The sequence below is a fragment of the Marasmius oreades genome, chromosome 4 (assembly GCF_018924745.1).
Source record: "Marasmius oreades isolate 03SP1 chromosome 4, whole genome shotgun sequence".
Taxonomy (NCBI): domain Eukaryota; kingdom Fungi; phylum Basidiomycota; class Agaricomycetes; order Agaricales; family Marasmiaceae; genus Marasmius; species Marasmius oreades.
In genome coordinates, this window is record NC_057326.1 from 1,765,416 (window position 1) to 1,779,963 (window position 14,548).

The 14,548-nt window shown below is 48.0% G+C and overlaps 5 protein-coding genes across 5 annotated transcripts; 3 read left to right on the forward strand and 2 right to left on the reverse strand.

Annotated features, from left to right (window-relative positions):
- Positions 1–614: 614 nt before the first annotated feature.
- E1B28_007404 (uncharacterized protein) lies at positions 615–4,463 on the forward strand. The gene is made up of 10 exons (XM_043152139.1): positions 615–928; positions 993–1,166; positions 1,223–1,261; positions 1,311–1,460; positions 1,509–1,559; positions 1,617–1,845; positions 1,905–2,297; positions 2,355–2,858; positions 2,919–3,165; positions 3,233–4,463. Exons 1-10 carry the CDS (start codon positions 800–802, stop codon positions 4,326–4,328), a joined length of 3,012 nt encoding a protein of 1,003 aa, XP_043010225.1. The 5' UTR covers positions 615–799; the 3' UTR covers positions 4,329–4,463.
- Positions 4,464–4,536: 73 nt separating this feature from the next.
- On the forward strand, positions 4,537–6,897 carry E1B28_007405 (uncharacterized protein). Its single transcript, XM_043152140.1, has 5 exons — positions 4,537–4,787; positions 4,860–5,599; positions 5,655–6,039; positions 6,094–6,280; positions 6,334–6,897. Exons 1-5 carry the CDS (start codon positions 4,638–4,640, stop codon positions 6,468–6,470), a joined length of 1,599 nt encoding a protein of 532 aa, XP_043010226.1. The 5' UTR covers positions 4,537–4,637; the 3' UTR covers positions 6,471–6,897.
- Positions 6,898–6,954: 57 nt separating this feature from the next.
- Positions 6,955–9,454, reverse strand: E1B28_007406 (uncharacterized protein). The gene is made up of 3 exons (XM_043152141.1): positions 7,975–9,454; positions 7,483–7,912; positions 6,955–7,422 (listed from the first exon to the last, which is right to left on the reverse strand). Exons 1-3 carry the CDS (start codon positions 9,444–9,446, stop codon positions 7,150–7,152), a joined length of 2,175 nt encoding a protein of 724 aa, XP_043010227.1. The 5' UTR covers positions 9,447–9,454; the 3' UTR covers positions 6,955–7,149.
- A 72-nt stretch (positions 9,455–9,526) lies between these two features.
- On the reverse strand, positions 9,527–12,519 carry E1B28_007407 (uncharacterized protein). The gene is made up of 11 exons (XM_043152142.1): positions 12,284–12,519; positions 11,990–12,234; positions 11,816–11,937; positions 11,528–11,760; positions 10,928–11,478; positions 10,802–10,879; positions 10,599–10,747; positions 10,436–10,541; positions 10,154–10,376; positions 9,956–10,102; positions 9,527–9,903 (listed from the first exon to the last, which is right to left on the reverse strand). Exons 1-11 carry the CDS (start codon positions 12,455–12,457, stop codon positions 9,754–9,756), a joined length of 2,178 nt encoding a protein of 725 aa, XP_043010228.1. The 5' UTR covers positions 12,458–12,519; the 3' UTR covers positions 9,527–9,753.
- Positions 12,500–14,515, forward strand: E1B28_007408 (uncharacterized protein). Its single transcript, XM_043152143.1, has 5 exons — positions 12,500–12,662; positions 12,725–12,981; positions 13,036–13,904; positions 13,957–14,129; positions 14,182–14,515. Exons 1-5 carry the CDS (start codon positions 12,564–12,566, stop codon positions 14,281–14,283), a joined length of 1,500 nt encoding a protein of 499 aa, XP_043010229.1. The 5' UTR covers positions 12,500–12,563; the 3' UTR covers positions 14,284–14,515.
- The last annotated feature ends 33 nt before the right edge of the window (positions 14,516–14,548 follow it).

Sequence of the window (14,548 nt, forward strand, 5' to 3'; positions counted from 1 at the left end):
TACCAGAAACCTCTTGGTTGGTTTGAGGCTTGGCTGGAATCGGTTCGCAATGGCGAATCGTCCTGTCTTCGCTTTGTTCTTCCATTCTCTGCCCCAGTCCTGCTGTGTCCGTGCTCTCGCCCTACGAAGAGCATTTGATCGTGTGACCCCAAATGGCGCTGTTCTCGCCAGTTCTGTTGCTTTCTTGGCCAGCTCGTCTGCCCTCTCGTTCCCTCTAATGCCTTTGTGTGCGGGGCACCAGGCTATTGTGACCTCATTTTCTTTTCTCCCATCCATGAATGTCGACATGTCTTTATAGAATTGGTTGGCGTAGTATTGACCCGGTTGTGGTCGTTGGCTGAAAATTGAGCACCCGGCTGAGTCCAAGGTTCCGTCTAGCGAAGTTTTTTTGAAGCTCGGTTTCCGAATTTTAGCTGTTGCCAGCATTCAGATACATATTCAAAGTCGCAGATATTAGTAGTTATGATGAATGCTGACTTTACAAACTTTGCCAGGGCCTGGCGCTTCGAGAGTTCCGTAGCCGTAGCCAAGAAAGGAAGGATCGTCGGCTTTGAAATTTTTGGCGGTGTAGGGGCCCCGCGTACACAACCGACATAGGGCATAGCATATTGTCATCTGTTTATGAAGTGCGGAGACTACCCTGTAAATGTGCTTGCCATCTACTCTCATCCATCACCATCGTCACCCTCTTCCTGCGCTTCCACTTGAAAGTCTTCTTCAAGCGTTAGGTCACCATTTGAATTGCCTCGAAACGAGTGGGACTGGGAACACACTCAACCTACCCTGAATCCAAACCACCATGATTCGACCGGAGGAACTTGACATTGACGAAAATTCTCCTCTTTCCCCACAAAGGACCGTTTACAAAGGGACCTATAAGGACGATGTGGTTGCGGTCAAGATATTGGCAGAAGGAGTCACACCATCGGTACGCATCGAATACTCTATATATATGATGACCTCTGGGCAGCTTTTGTTCACTGCGCCTATAGAACCTTCATGCAAGGACAGCTAATTGGAACACACTAATTCACCCCAATATTCTGGGGTTCATCGGGGCTTGCAGTGTAGACTCTGACCCCCTGTTTATCGTTACAGAGTATCAAGAATTGGGAAATGTCCAAGAATATTTACAACAACACCCAAACGTCGATCGGCCACAACTGGTAACTTAGATCTTCTGTGTTGCCTATCTTGAATGTCGAACAAGTTCCGGTTCTAGATTTTGGACGTCGCTTGTGGGATGCAGTTCCTTCACTCGGTAATTTTGTTTGGTGCCTCCTCTATGGTCGTGTAACTATTTTGCCTAGCGCGGTTTTACTCATGGAAACCTCAAAACCTCCGATATCCTCGTCAATGCCTCTGGAGGAGCATGCATTGCCGATTATTGTATGACAGAAATTCAAGCAAGCAAAAGCAACGAAGGGCATCGGTATTTCAGCCCAGAAGCATGGAAAGGCGTGCGTCTACCAGTGCTTTTATCGTATTCAATTAATTGGGGATTCCAGACGACGTCCAAGGCTTCGGATGTATACGCTTTTGCTATGTGTGCACTCGAGGTATGTCTCTCCCTCCCTTAAAAACTCGAAACCGTGAAATGAATCACATGGAATTAGATATTCACTTCAACGCCACCTTGGGGAGTCCTTCCCGAGAAACATATAGTCCGCATGGTTGTTCATGAAGATACTCGTCCTGATCGTCCTGATTATGCCCTCTCGATCAGAGTGGGATTAAACGATCAGATGTGGGATATTATCGAAGAATCGTGGTGTAAGGAACCAAGACTGCGACCTACTTTTGATATCATCGTGAGGTTATGGCAAGCAGCAATCAGCGGAGACTGTGAGTAAAATCCAATTAATTGTTCTCCCTTCCCTACGTTTGACGGCGGATGTTTGCAGTGGGACTGGAACAAACTCAGAACCAACTCAAAGCACCACAGACTTCGAACCGCGCAAAAACTTCTAGTCCTGAACATTTCGAGGGTGACGGTGAAGATGCTCCCCCTCCTGCCTATTCAGCGGGAAGTAATCCGAGCGTCGCCGATCAAGCTCATCGAAATCGGGACGCGAAAACACGAATGGGTCCTTCTGGCCCATCTCATCGACATACGGGACCCAGGGTGGTTAACGTAGGGTCAGAGGTGGAGACTCCTGGCTATGGACCTCCTACTCCACCATTGTCGATTGGTCGGAATAAGACGCCACCCAGCGGCAGCAGCTCATCTACGCGATATTCTCAACGGACTTTTAACGCGATACCGGCAAAAGAACAGTCATATCACTCTCCTCCTCGTGAGTGCGATCTCAGTCTTCGTATTAGCGTTAGCTGACCCTTTTACCTCATTCCAGCCAGTGCACCTCCCATTATTCAGACATTTTCAAATTCTCCCCTCCCTCCTCCAATAAATGTAGAGCTGAGCACTCCGACAATGAGGCAGTCGTTGCCTCCCAGTCTGGTGTCTGGTCGAACCACCGCTCAATATCGAGATCAAACCCAACCTCAGGAATATGGATACGTGCAACCTAGCCATGAAGAGAGAGATGATGATATTGGAATGTCTCTCTATGCTTCTACATCTCCTGGTTCTGTTCTCAGAAGAGGGACTGCCGCGTATCAGGGAGAGGAAATTGGATATGGAAGTGATGGAATGGGACAACAAACAAGCTACGATAATAGAAGGTCGCTTGTGCCAAGCCACGCAGGCGTTGAACGGAGAACAAGTAGAATGGCTCCCAGCACGTATTCAACGGACTCACAAACTACGTTGGGAGTGCACAGAAGGTTAACACAGACATTTTCTGGGATGAACCTTGAGGATATGCAATCGATTAGTGATATCGGAAGTGTCAACGGTCAGCCTTTGTTTCGGTTTAGGTCGAAGCGATGTATGGCTGACGAAGGACTGTATCCAGGCTTGTCGAGAATCAACCCAGTGCTGGTAGTGGGTGCACTGCAGGCTGAAATAAAGGCTGGGCAAAACCCTCAAGCTATAGATGAACACCTATTGAAGATTGACCAGTTGTCGTCTCAAAGCGAGAAAGCGGCCCAAAAGTTCATTACAGCCGGTGTGATGCCGACATTGATTCTGCTGTTGAAGAGACGTGCGGTCTCCGACGATCCTGGATTGGATACGGTGCTCATGACTCTTGGAACCCTTGCGTATGTATTCGCTTGTGTTCGTCTGATATCTGTTTGTTTCTGATTTCTGTGTACCGCCTTGGTCCAGTTGCGACTCGGTGAGCGCCAATACCATCTATCGCACAGATACAACGTCTACTCTCATCGAATTGTTTACAACGTCCGAGTCGGATGATATTGCGGGGTTGTCCGTGTGGATTCTTTGTCGGATGAGTCGAACACCCGAGATTGCCCAAGGACTCATCAAAACTGGGTTGGTGAAGCAACTCATCAGTCGGGGATTGAGAGGTGGTCCAAGGGCGGCAGCTCTTTCAGCATGGTGCATTGGAGGCCTTGTTCACACAGATTCCATCGCAGATAATCTGGCAGACCAACATTCTGTTATACCGGATCTCGTTGACCACTTGAGGCACACGACTAACCTTGGAGTAAACGCTACAGCCCTTGACATTTCATCAGGATTGTTTGCTATTGCTCGAATGGCTAGGTCGATACGGCTGGCTAAAGCATTGGCCAAGGCGGGATGTGTGGATTTACTGGCTCATCATTTGAATACGTCGTCCGATCCGAACATATTAAATTGGAGTGCTAGAGCCGTCGGGTGCTTGATGAGGCCGAATAGTAGTGATATGTCGAAGATTCTTCTGGAGAAGGGTGTTGCTGGAGGTTTGGCTCGAATGCCCCGTATTCTGCCACAGGATGAAGTGATGCCTTTAGCATCGTTTGCGTTTGCAGTTCAAAGGTTCAGCTGCGCTGAATGGGGGGGAGGAACAAGAAAAGCACTGGTTGACGCTGGGGTTGTTGACTCGTTGTTGGCTGCGTTGAGAACGGCGGCAGATGAACCGTATCCTCAAGTACACATCGAACTGGCATTGGCTGTCAGCTTCTTAGGAGATGTTGGAGGATCCGCAATTAGGAAGGAGATTGTCAATGCGGGCGGGGTGAAGATTTTAAAGGAAATTGCGAGGGAGGCAGTGAACGGGAAGATTGGGGCGGGAAGGGGTGATGAAGTGGCGAAGGCTTGTAATATGGCATCCACCAGTATTGCTGGGAATATCTGGACGAGAAACGCTGCGAGCGCGAAGACTGCTATGAATCACAATTGGAGTGGAGGATGTCCTGAATACCAACCGCCGTGTCCATTGAAATTCCAGTTGCAGTTTGACCCCATGACAGCCACGTAGTTCCAACGAGGGGAGGATGGGTCGTTGGTGATGTTTTTTTCTTCCATTTATGTGTAATTATTGCTACAGCTATATCTGGTCTTTTTAATGTACCTTCAATGTCATGTCTTTCGAATGCTAGGGCGAACGGCGGACGTGATCATGATATGGACGCACTGATTGACTGACCGGCAATATCGATATTTCGGCGGACCTGACACGAATTCAACTTCCTTTCTAACCGCCCTCAAGCTCTTCAGTCGGTTATTGCTCGTCACCTCTTTCATTAGTGGACGACGCACAAGGCATCACCGCCAACTTCAGTTAAGAATGAAAAACTCGTTGAAAGAGAAAACACATTCAATCCCGGCTCAAGTTCATACTTTCTTCAAGGCCAAGCGGATATCTACCCCCGCGGCCATACTAATAGGCGTCGTTATTGGGCTTTCTATATCGAGATTATTTGGAGGATGGAGTACTGTGAGTCTCCACTGCAGACATACGGAATTTTTACACCTCCAATGACTTGTGAACGCTAATCAAATACTCTAGTCTTCGCATCCCACCCAATGGCGGTCCTCACACACACCCTCTACTTCTTCTCATCGCCAACAAACCCGCCATCCGACACAAGTTCCTTCGATTGATCAACGGTTTCGCATCCTAGAGCTCCTAACAACTCTAACACCACACTATACTCGTGAATGTGGGGCGAAGGTGCAGCCATTATACGCGCAACAAGCGTCGGAGAGGTATAGCCCTTTAATAGGCCATAACCCCCCTTCAGATGGAAGCTGGAATGAATGGGTACATAAATTTACTGGTCTGGATGAAGATTCAAATACTCGAAAGCGCGAGACAAAGTCCAGTAAAAGAGGAAGCGATGTCGCCAAGGCGCCCCACAAATACTTCTTTGCCATAAATCTTTACAACTCCTTCGACATTCTCCCAGACCTCTTCTCCACACTCTTCCGCGTTTCTGCCATTCTGGGTTATCCCAACATATTTGTCTCCATCTATGAAAACGGGTCCACCGATCAAACCAAAGCTCTTCTTCGCATCTTCTCAAGTTTAACGCATGCAGTCGGTCTACGGTTCACGATTAGGACAAGTATGCGGACTAGAGGCGCCTTTAATCACCGGATAGAGTATCTGGCGGAGGTCAGGAACGCCGCGTTTTTACCGTTGCACGAATTGAGAGACGGTGAAGGGGAGATTTTTGACACAATTGTGTTCATGAACGATGTCCTTCCATGTGTAGACGACCTACTGGAGTTGATATATCAGAGCCGGTCCGTAGTCCTTTTGAACCACCTACGTTGTTTTAAACTTATATTACCCTTACAGATTGAATAACGCTGGCATAACGTGCGCTGCCGACTACATGTACCATACCGAGCTTCAGACCCCAGTATTTTACGATAATTGGGTGGCCCGAGATATTAACGGGACTGCACTCGAGAATGCTCCCTTCGAAAGAGTGTTCAACCATCCTCCCAGTAATTCGAGGTGGTTAGCCCATTTACCTGTTCAGGTACAATCGTGTTGGAATGGCATAGCTGTCCTTGACCCAGAACCCTTCTATCTCGCTTCGAGGGTGAAATTCCGGATGGCAAGGATAACAGAAGGGGAATGCAGCGCCAGCGAGTGTAGCTTGATCTGTAATGACTATTGGGAGGCTGGGTATGGAAGGATCATGATGGTCCCAAGGGTCAAGCTGGCATACGATTCGGTGAGTAGATAGTCCACCACTTCCCCTGTGTGACTGACACAAAAATACCTACAGAAAGTGTATGACCTAATTCATCCCGCACGTCGCAACTTGACCTCGATAAGAGGCTATGTCCGGTTAGGCGGCCTTCCTGATAATCCACGGACAGATCCACAGGATAGGGCTTGGTTTGGTCCTCATGATAGATTGTTCATGGAGGAGGAAAGTACGCCAATAGAATTTACCTCGGGACCAAGTCATGGTACGTTTTTTGTTCGCATACCCTCACTTCTTCCAATAAAATTTCCTCAACAGTTTGGTGCTGGGGATGGGACGGTGCTGGAGATCTAGAAGGACCTGACGTTGACCCCATATGGGAGGAGATGTCGAACAAAACCAGGCTTCCAAGTGCGATAAAAGTCCGACACGATAGAGGGTTCGAGGACTTATGAGATGGGGCTGATGTTGACTGAAGTATTGAAGTTTGAGATCTGGCAGTTAGAACGGGCAAATCGTTCAACCTAAACGCCGGAAAGGGGTGGAGGTTTCGGGCCTTCCTCTTGAAAAGAGGAAGACCAAGGTCAGAAGGGGGCTCTTGAGAATAGTGAAGGTGGCGTTCTCATGGACATGGACATTCTTGTTATTGGTGGTTCAACCAGGTTTTGGATGCTGAAAGTGCATTTAGTCTTGCTCTTATTCTCTTATGGCTTTCTGGCTCTCACGCTGTTGTTCATTACACTCCTTTGCGTTTTTATCATTAGGTATTGTCTCATCTGTATCGTAGGTAATTTGCTCTGAGTTGGACTTGATATCCTTCATCATTGTTTCTACTCATTAGAAGCCGGTACGATCCCCGGACTACACATGAGCTTCCAGTTGATCACTACGCGGGTATTCTGAAAGTTATGTATGAAATCATCATAATCTCCAAATTCTGCGTCAAGTTCTATCGTACACCTAGTGTAATTTTCCGTTTCTCCACACACACACTCGGATCCTAGTGCTTCAGTTGTTGCCTTATATGCTCGTTCACGCTCTCTCAGCGTCACTGAACATCAAAAAAGCCATATACGCCATGAAAATAGCGAGCCACTTAGGTGAAACCCTAGGATGGGAAAGGTAAAAACGTAGTCATGACACTCCGCCCATTCTCTCAACTTTCTTATCCCTACCCCTCTTGGCCCTCGAAGATTTGTGCCGTTCTTTCCAGGCTCGGTCGCGAGCGTCATTGTTTCCTCCTCCTCTTCCTCTTCCTCTCCGATTACCTCTACCGCCTCCGCCGCTGTGCCCGCCTCCGCCGCTGTGCCCGCCTCCGCCTCCCCGAGAGCTTGAAGGCGGTGGTGAAAGATGATTCTGAGGGCGCTCAAACTCGTAGTTCTGGATGAGGGTTTGTTTCTTCTTAGGCTGCAAGGTTAACGGGTCAAAACATTGAAACAAACTTAAAAGAATAAGGGAAAGGCGCACATCTCGCTCCAACATAATCATCCACCCTTCGATCTGCTCGTCCTGCCATCCCGTACGAGCTTTCAAGTCCTGTCTGCCTTTCCCGCGTCTTGTGGTGACATCTCTGTCAAACAGCTTGGGGTCTTGAATGTACGCTCTTTCGAGGATACTCTCGGCTGTTTGACTCTCCTTTTTCTGGCCATTGTTGTCGTCGCCGCCCTCGCCATCATCACTACCACTATCATCTTCACCGTCTCCGGAAACTTTGATATTTTCTTGCAGGACAAGTTCGTCAGACTCGTCAACAAATGTGGCACTTGCAACGCGAGAGGATAATGTCGATTCCTCTCCTTCCTCCGAGTCGGAAAATTCTTCGACACGACGAAGAATATCGGCTTTGAGAAGTGCAAGTTCTGGGTCATTGGATGAGTTTAAGAGGGCAGTCGCGACTCTGTGCAAGTAGAATCTATGTTACACGAAGTCGTACGAATGAGAGGACCGGGGAGCACGTACCCTTTCTGTTTGCCAAATGTAACCCTTGAAAGGTCCATTTCCTGATCGTCGAAGACATTACTGCGATTCTTGACATACTCCTCGATATCATCTTCTGCTCTTCTGGATGGTTTCTGGGACTTCACATTTGAACCGGATCCCTCGAGAGATTCTGCGCTAGGCGCTGTCCCTTCTAAAAGCGCCCCGATCACCTTTTCGGTGTCCCCACCATAGAAAGGTAAGAGAGCCCGGATATAGGTGGGCGGATGGTCAGGGAGAATATCGAGAACTTGAGTTATTTTCAGATCGGCTTCGGGGTCTTCTGGAGGAAGGTCCGATTTCACTTTTCCTTTGGCTTTCCCGTTCGGTGGGACTGGTTGAGGTGACCTCCCCATACCTCTGTTGTCTATTCCGGGAGGAACGCCACTCGATCTCAGTATTAGTTTTAACGCGCCTGCTGCTCCATTCTCCGCCACCTCTGAATCAAACGAAGAAAGGGTAGGGGAGAGAATGTCTAATCGAGGATCTTGTGAAGTAGAAAGGGACTGTAAGGACCCTAGAAGGTTGTACGAGTGTTGATAATCTACCAAGAGAGATGCGTCGAGGAAGGGCGTTCTTTCGGGTGGAGAAGTGGTGGAACTCGACAAATCAAGCAACGCGAACGTGATTGAAAAACTAGTTTCCAGGTCGGCGGACGACGGGGAAAGGAGAACGGTCATGATGAGGTGAAAAGAATCAATCAAATTGACTTTGGTAGAGAGATAGATGTAGTTCCAGTCGTCTACGATTGCATTCGGACTGGAAAGTGATTCCACAGAGAATCCGCCATAAGACCTTGCAATAACTGCCAGTCCATCATCGTATGCCTTGGCTAATGCTAGTATGAATTCGTTCTGAGCAAATAGATGAACAATTTTGGGAGGTGAAGAGTGTAGAAATGACTTGAGAACATGGCCTGTTTTCCGTAAACCGTACAGACCCAATCCTACAGTCCGAGATGAGAGTAAGTTCGTGAAAGCTGGTACCAACTGCTCTTTAACTTCCGCTTCCGCTAAAGAGTTCTTCTTGATTGCAGAGCTGACAACCCTTTTCATTATCTCCGCGTTGGTAGACGCATAAACGACTGCTAAATCGAGGAGAACCTGGACTGAAAGACCACCGGTTGGAGCGATTTTCTCGGCTAATAGGAGGACAGATTTTCGAATGTATTGCTCTATCGGTGTGAGGGAGTTTAAGGACTGAGGACTAGCCTGATTCGATTGGGATTGAGCTGCCCAGATGAGGTTCTGTAACGTCTGAGATGCGGCATCTTGAGCGTAGGAACAGATGAAAGTGATGGCCTCGTCGAATGAAACAGGATTCGATTTGAGATAGATCTGAAGAGAGGAAGAGATGGTCTGATGTAAATTGGCGAGGCGAGATGGACTGAGTTTTCTGCGAGCCTGAGCCGACGGATATGCGAATAAACGGGACGTTGTGGAAGAGGAGGCCATACGACAAGTTAGATAACATGATATTGACCAAATAGCTACTCGGTGCTCAGTGTAAATTTGTTTGATTCAGATTGATTGGGATTGAATTATGGTATGCTACTACATTAATTGAGAGATTCGTCTCAGCGAAGAGAATTGAGAGTGTGGGTCCGAGAGTAAGTCTTTGGTCGCGGCGCAATCTATTTAGATATCTCTTCCGTGACTCTTTCGACATCTTGCTTTTATCATTCTACGCAGAACAATGCTTTGTTGTCTACCGTCCCGACGAATACAAAAACACCGGCGCCATCATCAGCAGATTATCCCTCTACATCTGTTTTCCAGCTCTTAAGCTCTCGAGGTAGCTGTTAGCCCTCCCGAGCATCCTTATACTGAATGAAAACTTGAAGTTGGGGTACGCGATGCTACATGTCCTATTAAAGACACCCTCTATGGCTTCTTGTTTCCATGAGCCGTCCTATTATTTTCGTCAGTCTAGGGAAAACCTGCTTAAAATGGGTACTTCGTACTGGAAGTTGTCTTGACATGACTAACTTGACAGCCCGTTCGATTGGCCCGGGATGAGGGTATCGGCCATGCATCAAGGCTAGGGCGGCCCAGCACGTCTGTACTACCTGAGCATCCTCATGGTCGACCCACTTCTCTGCCAAGCAACTCTATAGCCTTCATGAATACTAACGAAACCATCTGGAGAAGCGCTCACACACCTTCAAGTCCTCTCCCCACCCACCATCCACCCTCTGTTTTGAAACCAAATAATCGCACGCCATCTGGACGGATGGGCTGTTGTTATAGTCCTCGCCTGCAAGGGAAAGGCACTCCAGAGCGAACATAGTCGCGTAGGAGAAACAAATCCCCCAGAAACCATACCATCCACCTTCTGGAGTTTGTGCAGAATGAATAAATGAAATGCCTTTGTTGATAGCTCGCCTATGTTTGGATGTGAGCTCGTTTCCCAAGGGGGGGACAAGTAAATGTGAATGACTGACGTGACATCCTTAGTACGGTAGTGCGGGTACTCCTGCTTGAACATGGAAAGTGCTGTCATCACAGATGTAGTGCATTCAATATGACAGGAATCCACTAGCGTGTTCTCTGGGCATTTTCAAGTCAGAATCAACCGCGGCGAGCGTCAGGAAGCCTGTAATCTACCGAATATTTCGGCTGGATTCAAACTCTCGACCCAGCGTGGCGCTCGTATGAGTTCATAACTAGCATAACCGCCATTCGAGTTCTGTTGCAAGAGAAGGTTGTCCACCGCCCAATACAGACGCTCTGCTGAAACCCGTTTTGGCGTATAACTAGCGGATACTCAAATGTCAATGAGAGGCATAAAGACCAAAGTGGGGTATTACTCCAATCGCTGAAGGCATATGATTGCCTTCATCGCCTCGGCGGTACAATCGCTGACTGCAAATCCCTGGGTCTTGGTACTGTAGTCAAATCAGTAACAATACTACCCTCATTGTGGGATGCTTCACCTGAATCCCCATGCACCTATTGTGCTTCCTCGGTACGTGATATTTGGATGTTTGGGCTCCGCCAACATCTGTGCTTCATCCAACCACTTAAGGACCTTCAGCACACTACCTCTATTCCCCTCCAATTCAGCAAGCTTGGTCTCGGCAAGCGCCTGGGCAACGAAGACCGTATCCCACAACTGGCTCCCGTTCGTACCACACACGAGCATACCTTGAGGCCCTTGCCACATGAAGTCGGCTCTCGTTTGCGAATGTAAACTGTAGGCTTTGCTGTCAGGGCCTTCGCGGGACAAGCGGGCGATGGCATTGAGCATTTTGGAGAGCGGAGCGATTCCTTGATATCCTGTATTCTCGTCTTCGGCAATAATTAGTTGGTAAGCATGTTCTATGGCTACCTGGCGTAGTGTCGGGATCGGACATTGTTCGTAGACATAGAATATATGGGAGAACAGGTTGTAGATAGCGGAATGGGGAGCATAGATGTCCCCTTTTGCGATATTATTCCGCTGTGTTGGCCAATCTATGGAGTAAAAGTCTTGAACATAAAGTTCCTGCGTTGAAGGTGAGCAAATGATGTTGTGAAAATGATCAAAGCATTACTTTACGAAGAGCACAAATAAGATCGTTCTCTTCCATTCGATACCGAATGCCGTAAAGATAGCAAAAACCTTGGTAAATGAATCTGCTATGCACCCACCACCGACTGGGATGGAAAGGAAGTCGGTGAGGAAGAATGAGCAGCTCCGGGAGCGGCGAATTAACACCAGCCCAATCGTAAACATTCAATAACGCAAGCCAGAATTTGCCCCATGTAGGAATGGCCACAGCTCCTCCTGTGTTACAATCATAAATGACCGAATAAAGCAAAGCATCAGGTCGCTGGCTCACCTATACTGTGCAGAAATTCACGAGCTTTGACACATGTAGGGTGGTCTGCAGGAACACCTAGAAGCCTCAATGATACATAATTCAGGCCAGTGCCGAAGGCTGTCGACTGCCCTACGACGTGACTGATCATGAAACAATGTCAGTCTTTTCAAGAGACAGAATTCCCCCACTCACAGTCCCCATCCTCCTTCATCCGTGCTCGCTACGTTGATCAAATACCGAGCAATCTCAAGACGTTCTTCCTCCCTGAATTCCATACCGCATATATATGACCCAATGACAATGGATGGCAGCATGAACATAGTCCCTCCATACTCTCCCGGCCAGTGACCGTCCTCATCCTGGAGATTCTTGTAAAATTCAAAACCTTTCATCGCTGCGGCGAACGCGTTTCCGGCAGGTGGAGATTCGGGTAAGTCCTTTAAAATATCAGCGTAAATACAAGTGGTGAGGACTCTGATGCCATACCACTGGCAGTCCCAACCAATATTTGTCAAGTGCAGTCTGTGGCCAATTCGCGCACTCCTCAACGTCCTTGAGATAGTGCCAAGTATGTCGACCGCCCTCGCTGGAACGTAGACGCCATCGAGAATAGTCTGTGACGGGTTCGACCGGCCTGCATGGAAGTTGGAGAGAAGACATAAATCATCGTACGACCTTGACCGTAATAATTTTATCATAGTCGTTTGGGCCAGAGACGCCGGCCGGCAAGTTCAGGTCGCGCCGGCGTGCATTGCTCAAGTCACGCATGTCCTTTCGCGACGCTACCGTGGTCATCATTGAAACCTCCAGGACAGGCATTCGTGCCAGTCTTGGGCTTCATGAACTCTTGAAGACACCTTCTGTGGTACGTTCACGGTTATTTATATATATATATATAACAAGAACAAGAGTAAAGCTTTCGCACAGGAAATTCAAGCTCGAGTCGGCATTCGCAAGAGCGTAGTGAACGGTGAGGCTGCACAAGTGAACGGAAGGCCGCAAACTATAGCATCGACAAGTCGAATCTCTTCTCTTCCACAGAATTCCTCTCCAAACGCTTCCGTAAACGACTATCTTGTTGGTCCTCAACTTGACGAGGCTTTGGCTTCAGGTCAGGAAATCGTCCTCTCCTGGCCTTTCGCAGATGGTGATGTGCGGGATTGGACTCAGGCTGAAGCTCTGTGGTAAGTTTAAGGTCATTTTGGACTGACTACTCGCGGTTTTGACACCTGCGATAGGAAACACGTCCTTTTTAATCAGCTTCAAATCCGACGTGTTCAGAACGAATCTCCAGTTCTTCTCTCCATCTCTGCAGGCCTACCGAGAGACCACTACGAGAGAATATGTCAGATATTCTTCGAACGGTTCAATGTCGCTGGTTTCGGTATTCTCGAACGACCCATGGCACAGATCTACTCAACGATTGGCTTGAGCGGCGTTGTGGTGGACATCGAATACGAAAAAACCGACATCACGTCCATTTACGAAGGTTTTATTCTCAGGCATGCATGTACCACACTGTCTCTGGGAACAAGAGACTGCCAAAACTATCTCGCCCACCTCCTTCAATTCAACCAATCCGTCATGTCAGCCATATCTCCCCCAGAAGCTCCCCTTGAGCCAGAAGCACTCCGAGAAACTCTTTTAGCGTTAGTAAAGCAAGTGTGGGATGATGGTCAGATAAAAGTTCCCTCTGATGGAGAAATGGCGGTTGTCGAAGACGAGGGCATTACCGATATTGCAGCTATTGTCGTTGCAGGGAAGGAGAAAGCGGTTATCGAAAGTGGGATGAAAAAGAAGGCCACCGCCAAAGCATCTGCTGCCGAACAAGCACGGGCCAAGGAAATTGAAGCCCTGGACCTCATTACTGTGCAGTTCCAGGACAAATCAATCACTCTCGGTAAAGAACGACACAGGTTCTGTGAACCACTGTTTGAGCCCAGTGTTCTATCTTCTCTTCCCGAGTATACCAATCGTCCGTTCAATGAATCGCCAATCTCGCTCCATGAAGCCATCCACATGGCCGTACTGCACGTCGACTACGACCTTCGACAGTATGTATGGGCAGGTGTCTTTGTGACCGGGTCTGTCACGAAAAACATTAAAGGTTCGTCTGGATAAACTATTCTCATCGTTCAATCCTGATTTTTTACCCGCAGGCATAGGCGTTGCACTCCAATCTCGGTTAGGCGTCTATACGCACAATTCTGACCTTCAGACAGATACTCAGCCCCGTATGGTTCGGCTTCTGACGTTACCTGAGTACTATCCTGAATACCGTGATACTGGGGAAGGATATGCTGCGTTTTTAGGGTCAAGTATCGCCGCAAAGGTTTGTTCCTCTATTCTACTCTTTTTAACCAAATGTCTCATCCAATCCGTAGCTTATTTTTGGTGATAATTCCGGAAAGAATTTTGTCTCAAAGGGAGATTATAGTCAGAAGGGACCACGCTCGATTATAGAGATGTCGCCGTCACTACTCTGACAATATGACAATATGTATTGCATCCTTCGACTCCTCAGACTCTCGATCACAAGAGCCATCACCAGCCGAATGGGATTGCTTTGCCACTGGGTCAGCCTTGGCCCTGGTCTTATACCCCATTATTGAACTCGATTTCAAAGTCGGCCAATCTTTGTTTAAGCTTTCAAGGTTCAACGCAACGCGAATCTGAACATCAAATCTGGGAAAGAAACGTTACTTCAGTCTGCGCTTTACTTTTTTGTTAAAATTACTTGATGGTGGTGCT

Bases quoted from the DNA above. Each gene is read 5' to 3' on its own strand.
- E1B28_007404 (XM_043152139.1), top strand. From the start codon at position 800: ATGATTCGACCGGAGGAACTTGACATTGACGAAAATTCTCCTCTTTCC. The intron at 1,262-1,310 runs GTAATTTTGTTT...TATTTTGCCTAG, and splicing joins GGATGCAGTTCCTTCACTCG to CGCGGTTTTACTCATGGAAA. The intron at 1,560-1,616 runs GTATGTCTCTCC...ACATGGAATTAG, and splicing joins TTGCTATGTGTGCACTCGAG to ATATTCACTTCAACGCCACC.
- E1B28_007405 (XM_043152140.1), top strand. From the start codon at position 4,638: ATGAAAAACTCGTTGAAAGAGAAAACACATTCAATCCCGGCTCAAGTT. The intron at 4,788-4,859 runs GTGAGTCTCCAC...CAAATACTCTAG, and splicing joins TATTTGGAGGATGGAGTACT to TCTTCGCATCCCACCCAATG. The intron at 6,281-6,333 runs GTACGTTTTTTG...TTTCCTCAACAG, and splicing joins TACCTCGGGACCAAGTCATG to TTTGGTGCTGGGGATGGGAC.
- E1B28_007406 (XM_043152141.1), bottom strand. From the start codon at position 9,446: ATGGCCTCCTCTTCCACAACGTCCCGTTTATTCGCATATCCGTCGGCT. The intron at 7,913-7,974 runs GTACGTGCTCCC...CTACTTGCACAG, and splicing joins ACATTTGGCAAACAGAAAGG to AGTCGCGACTGCCCTCTTAA. The intron at 7,423-7,482 runs GTGCGCCTTTCC...TTAACCTTGCAG, and splicing joins TGATTATGTTGGAGCGAGAT to CCTAAGAAGAAACAAACCCT.
- E1B28_007407 (XM_043152142.1), bottom strand. From the start codon at position 12,457: ATGTCTTCTCTCCAACTTCCATGCAGGCCGGTCGAACCCGTCACAGAC. The intron at 11,938-11,989 runs GTGAGTGGGGGA...TTTCATGATCAG, and splicing joins GATGAAGGAGGATGGGGACT to TCACGTCGTAGGGCAGTCGA. The intron at 11,761-11,815 runs GTGAGCCAGCGA...ATTGTAACACAG, and splicing joins TGAATTTCTGCACAGTATAG to GAGGAGCTGTGGCCATTCCT.
- E1B28_007408 (XM_043152143.1), top strand. From the start codon at position 12,564: ATGTCCTTTCGCGACGCTACCGTGGTCATCATTGAAACCTCCAGGACA. The intron at 13,905-13,956 runs GTTCGTCTGGAT...TTTTACCCGCAG, and splicing joins TGTCACGAAAAACATTAAAG to GCATAGGCGTTGCACTCCAA. The intron at 14,130-14,181 runs GTTTGTTCCTCT...TCCAATCCGTAG, and splicing joins GGTCAAGTATCGCCGCAAAG to CTTATTTTTGGTGATAATTC.